Below are 2,426 nucleotides of genomic sequence, written 5' to 3'. Positions count from 1 at the left end.
ACAGCTCTCCTCCCTCCCTCCCTGTCTCCTCCACCTTTGGATGCGTCTGTGCTGGCAGGTTTAAAGACCCAAGTCTTGGTTGTGGAATTTCTTAGATGGACTTGCAGGGGCCGGCGTTATAAAGCATGTCACCGTAACCTTGTCCTTGTCTTTTTTTTTTTTTTGAAAAGTTCTTTTGTTTTCATTTTTCCCCTCCCCCCACCATCAATAAATTACCAAACTGTTACCTAGCGGGCCGGTGCCTGCCTCTCTCCCAGAACTAGGTGGTGCGTCTGCCAGAAGAGGAGCTATGTTTGAAGAGCAGCCTACTCCACCCCTCTTCTCTCCAGTCCCTGAACGCCACCACACACTGGCATTTTGAAAAAAAAAAAAAAAATTGTCTCCAGAAACGGAGCACCCCCAAGCTCTCCCCCCCACTTTTTTTTCCTCCTTGAGGAATGGAGCTTCGCAGAGGTTGCATTTAGATTCAACAGTTCAGAGCGGCGGGGTTGCTGCTGCCGCCTCTCCGAAGAGCTCGCGAGGCTCCCCGGAGGCGGTGGTCCCCGTGCCCGTCTGGATGCGGCTCTGAGACTCCGTGTGTCTTTCTGCTTGTTGCTGTGTGCGGGTGTTCGGCCACCATCACCTTTGTGTGTCTTCTGTCTGTTTAAACTTCAGGATGGCTCGCTTCGGGGAGGCGGTGGTCGGCAGGCCGGGGTCGGGCGATGGAGACTCGGACCAGAGCAGGAACCGGCAAGGAACCCCCGTGCCGGCCTCCGGGCCGGCGGCCGCCTACAAGCAGTCGAAAGCGCAGAGGGCGCGGACTATGGCTTTGTACAACCCTATTCCCGTCCGGCAGAACTGTTTCACCGTCAACAGATCCCTGTTCATCTTCGGAGAAGATAACATTGTCAGGAAATACGCCAAGAAGCTCATCGATTGGCCATATCCTTTCTTGCCCACCATTACTCCCCTCTCCCCTTTGCATTTCTTCGGGTAAGGGGGGAAACCTAGCGTGGAATTTGCCCCCCATCCCTTTCCTGGTGCCGATTTGCCCCTTCGCTGAAGTGCACTCTGTACTTTGGTGCATCTAAGAGGCAAGCATGGTGCCGTAGAAACCGATGTGGGCACTAGTGTTTTTCAAGGTAAGACTTTTGGTTTCTGATTTTTCCTCCGTGAAAGTCTCCAGCATTCCTGGGTGCATGGTGTTGCGGTGTTTGCCTCTTTTGGGGCTGGGCTTGATTGGATTCTCGGCCCCCTGGTCCCTTCACAAGCTGCATAGAATGGGTTGCTGCTAATCTCAGGATTTTCTTTCATACTCAGCCCCCTCTTACGTCCCTTGAAGCCATCCCCTTTGCCTCCATCCCCACCAGCTGGGAAGACATCGACACTGTCTGCCTGGAGGAAAGTCGAAGCTCTGTGAGAGGATTTATCAGCTCAGAAGCTTCAAAGCTAGGAGCCCAAACGCTGTAGATACATTGACAAATGGATAAATAACACAAGCGTTTGGCCTGGGACCCAGCTAACTGCTGGGGATTGAGTTTAAGTTCTGCTGGAAGAGGAGTGAGTGAGTGTGTCCCAGGAGGCAGTCTCCAATGACACAACCCAACAGCTCAGAGTTCGGGTGCTTTTCTCGGTCATGGCAGAGCAGCTCATCAGGGCCCATCCTTTCCTTAGTCCGGGTTGGGTTCTCCTGCCACTTCAAGCTTGACCAGCTGAGTGCCTTCCCCATTCCCAGGATCCAGGCAGACCTGCTGGGCCTGAATTCATCAGCGGAGGGCTGCATCAGCTGAGGCCAGAGGTGTGCAAGCAATCCGTCTCTCGTCTCTCTCTAGCTCCATAGGAACTGCTCTCCACAAAGAACTGGTGGTGGCAGTGTTAGGGTGAACGGGCAGAAAGGAGCTCCTTGGCAGGTTTAGTTAAGTGCACTCGATGCAGGCTGCTGATGAGGCATCTCACAGCCTCGTTCTTCACTAAGAATATGGGCATCTGGCAAGGTCTTTAGGAATCAGGGGCTGCTGGATGGTGAGGGAATGAGTAGGGAGCAAGCCGGAGGAGGGGGTGGATTATATACGGGTTGTAGGCTTGGAGACATGGGACTTTGATGCTTGTGGAGAGATTTCTTGGGAGGGATGTACCTGCAAAAAGAGGCCACTCCTCGTCTTCCTTCGCCTGCCTCCCCCCACCCCCAACCTCCAGGTGTGCATGGGGAGGCAGCTGGAGCCACCTTGGGTCTCCAGTATCCTGGAAGCTCCTGGCTTGACCCGCCTTGGGGCCTAGGCATCTCGCTGCTACCCCCACCCCAGCCTCTGGCCTTCCCTTCCTTCCTCCCTAGTTCTCTGCCTCAGCCGCACCGCGATTGGCTGGCGTGTGGGGCTTCTAGGGAGCACCCCTCATTAGAAACGCGGGAGCATCTCTAAGCAGATACTCTTACTGCTGCAGCTCGCACC

General features: G+C 54.7%; 1 protein-coding gene across 1 annotated transcript in view; it reads left to right on the top strand.

The window, feature by feature from the left end:
- The first annotated feature begins 655 nt into the window (after positions 1 to 655).
- The window catches only part of CACNA1E (calcium channel, voltage-dependent, R type, alpha 1E subunit), a 330,398-nt gene continuing 328,627 nt past the window's right edge, over positions 656 to 2,426 (top strand). Inside the window, exon 1 of the mRNA XM_010853135.1 lies at positions 656 to 921. Within this exon, the coding sequence (XP_010851437.1) occupies positions 656 to 921 (266 nt within the window). The remainder of the gene's footprint in view (positions 922 to 2,426) is intronic.

This window comes from Bison bison, unplaced genomic scaffold, assembly GCF_000754665.1.
Source record: "Bison bison bison isolate TAMUID 2011002044 unplaced genomic scaffold, Bison_UMD1.0 scf7180017864322, whole genome shotgun sequence".
Classification (NCBI taxonomy): Eukaryota; Metazoa; Chordata; class Mammalia; order Artiodactyla; family Bovidae; genus Bison; species Bison bison.
This window is presented reverse-complemented; position numbering and strand designations above follow the sequence as displayed.